General features: G+C 54.0%; 1 protein-coding gene across 1 annotated transcript; it reads right to left on the minus strand.

Moving 5' to 3' along the window:
• Positions 1-1,440: 1,440 nt before the first annotated feature.
• On the minus strand, positions 1,441-2,970 carry EMH_0086100 (uncharacterized protein; the record flags this gene model as incomplete). The annotated part of the gene is made up of 1 exon (XM_038022885.1): positions 1,441-2,970. The coding sequence occupies one exon, from the start codon at positions 2,968-2,970 to the stop codon at positions 1,441-1,443; it is 1,530 nt and encodes a 509-aa protein (XP_037878739.1).
• Positions 2,971-3,104: the final 134 nt, after the last annotated feature.

A 3,104-nucleotide genomic window follows, 5' to 3' on the forward strand; every position in this document is an offset into this window, starting at 1 on the left:
CAGCACTTGCCTTGCTGGGGTGAGCGTTGCTGGGATTGGTGTCAGATGCGCTGCCTGCTCTACTGGCGCTACCGAATTCTGCGTAGAGACTACCGACATTCGAACACAGGGTATCTTGCTTAGGTTTACGCTCAAGCCACTGCGTGAAGTCGTTCCACCGAATAGGACGAACGTGCTTCAGCAGCAGTTATTGCTGGCGAAACGCCTGCTGCCGCAGATGCCTTGTGAAACCTTCTGGTTAGCAGCGCTCCTCAACCGTTCTCGAGCCAGGGCACAAATGGAGGACTGGGCTGGTCCCTGCATTGCTTAAGGCTCTTCATCTATTGTCTCTGCTCCTGTCCGCAGCTATGCCCTTTATCTGTGCAGGTTTCCAGTGAGGGAGGGGCCCGTCAAAGCGGCCTGAGTGATTAGCAATAAATAGTTAATTCCGAAACGCCCGCCGCTGATGAGCGTGTGACAAGATACTCTTCATGCGGCGGCAAGGACGACAGGAAGAAGGGATACCGAAACAATCACAGTAATGGCAGGCACACGCACAGGGCGTCTACAACACAGCCACGGACACACGAATACGCACCGCCGAGCAAAATGATGTCCCGTATGCGTAGAAGTAAGGACGGCAGCAGCAGCGACTGCGCAGCATTCTTCATACTGGCTAAACAGACGGCGGTAATGACCACACGGAACACCTGAAACACCTGTATTTGCAACATAGAAATGGGAAGTACGCATGAACACACAGACATACGTATCTGTTTACCGTATAATATATAGGGCTTCCCTGCAGTGTGCCTCCAGAGACATAATCAACAGTCCTATTCTACGCCAGCATATAGTTAAATAGGCCTAGATGGCAAACTGTGGTTGTTGCCCTAGGGGACTGCTGACAGCTGCTTCAGGCCGCAGAATGCTTGAAGCCACCTAAACCGCAGTGAGTCCCGCAACTCCGTCTAGCTAGAATAGACACGGGGAACTGCATAACAGCGCAATGGGAGAAGACAGCCCCAGTTAACGGCCCTGCGCTCTCGTGCTGCGCAGGGTGGCCTGGGATGCATACGTATTGCAGCTGCAAACAAAGCAACAACGCAAAGTGGCTACGGCTCCCCTGTTGTTGCTGCTGTTTCCTGCGCATTCCGTTGCGAGACAAAAGTTCACCAAGCATAGCGTTCAAACGGAATATCCAAGCATATCTGCTCCTCCCATAGGGAACGGCTATACAGGTGCAGCCCTCTAAAGGCCACCCTCGATGTCTGTCACCAGCTGCTTGCCACTTTTCGCCTCGCCTGCCAATGTACTTGTTCTCCTATCCTCTTCGCATGCTGTTGAGCTATTCGGGGCACTTTGGCACTCAAGAGGAAAGGGGAGATAGACAACAAAAAAATGCTCCACGCCTGTCAGCTTCAAATAGGCGTTGCCCTCAGCCCTTCTTGCTGTTCGCCCTTAGCGTCTCGTTGGTTGCTTCTCACATTCCTCAACAAAAGTCGTGATTTGTAAGGCCGCCTCCTTCATCTTTGCTGCTGCTGAAGCCATTTCATTGAGAGCATTAGCAGACTGCGCGTCCTCCTCGAGATCCTTGAACTGCTCCAGCATATTGTTAACTTTTTGAATATCATCGGCAGACATTTCAACACCCCAGCGCTGCATTTGGTCCTTCTCCACTTCTGCCATGCGTACTACGGCGGCTGCTTTCTGCACCAAGGTGGAACTCACCTGCATGTCGAGGTCCAGGGAGTTGTTAAGCTGCGCACGCAGCCACATAAGCTCCACATCGTGGACGAAGGCCTCTGAAGCCTTTGCGGCCTTTCGCGATGCACGCAACATTTCCTCCATAAGGATCTCTGAGCTGCTGCGTCCCTCCTCCGTCTCTTCGTCTGCATTAAGAGGCTTGCGCATAGCAGCATTTGCATCCACAACCTGCCTGAACGCCTTGTCCATGAGCTTCTTCAATTTGGCATTCACACGCCTCGGTGGCTGAGGTTGTTTGCTTCCCTCCCCTCCCCGATTCCATGGCAAGATGAAATCTACGGGCCCGTGCGTTTCCGCCACGCTTAGCATTTCAATTGCCTTCCCTCGTTGCGCTGCCGCGCTTACGATGGCCCTGTAGGCCACTGCCGTACGGTGACTCTGCATTTCCTCGCTCTGGGCGGCTTCTGTCCCGCTCAAGGCACCGGGAATCGAACTCCTGTCGCTGGCGGCAGCTTCCAGCAAGGCCTTCAGGCTGTCAACTACCGTCCTGGCCTGCTGCTCCACGTTGCTTGCCAAGAGAATATTGTCTGCCTCTTCCATCCGCTCGATCATCTCCTTGTGTTTCTGAAGCTGCTGCTCGCATATGTTCAGCTGGTCTTCAAGGCAGTCGAGGGCCTTTGAGACGCTGGGATCTTGTTCGGGTTGGAGCTGCCTTCGGCGCCGCTCCAGTTTACACAGAATGTGCAATTCCCCTAGTTTCCCTTCTAGGTCGCGCCGTATGGATGCGTGCTCCCGCTGGTGCTGCCTGCGCAGCACTGCTGCTGCACTGGACCTGATGATATCAGAAGACCTAGATAATATCTGCACGGCATCACTAACTACCTTGACCGTTTCTAGATTTCTAGCAACCGCCACCAGCAAATGTAGGTCATCCGTGGTTTCGAGGCGCCGCAGCGCCTCTAGATTCACCGCCGCCTTCTCCGCCTTCTGCACAAATATCGGGAAGGAAGATTTCATGTTCTGCTCGCGAAAATCCATAAATTCCCTGAAGCCCTTGCCCAAGTCATCCTCCAGCAACTGCATCTCCTCCTCTGAAAAAAAAGGAGGCCGTTCCTTCTGTACCCCTTGCGCCAGAGACAGGCCGTACTTCCGAGAGGCTTCGTACAGCCGAGACAACGCGGAGACACTGTCCTCTATCGCCGTCTTCACTGCAGTCAGAGGCGACCCAGACGAGCCCGCAGAGCTCTCCGCAATCGTTTGGGCAATATTCTGCGAACGTTTCATACTCGAGCGAAAGGCCTTCAAGGCAGAACGAGACTCGCGTGTACCCACCATCTTAGCCATGTTTGCTGCCAGCGGCTGGAGATACTTCAGCTCGTCCACCGACTGCAGCAGTTGCTCAGCGGTTACCGTCTCGG

This window comes from Eimeria mitis, genomic scaffold (genome assembly GCF_000499745.2).
Source record: "Eimeria mitis Houghton genomic scaffold, Emh_scaff6128, whole genome shotgun sequence".
NCBI classification, from domain to species: Eukaryota; Apicomplexa; class Conoidasida; order Eucoccidiorida; family Eimeriidae; genus Eimeria; species Eimeria mitis.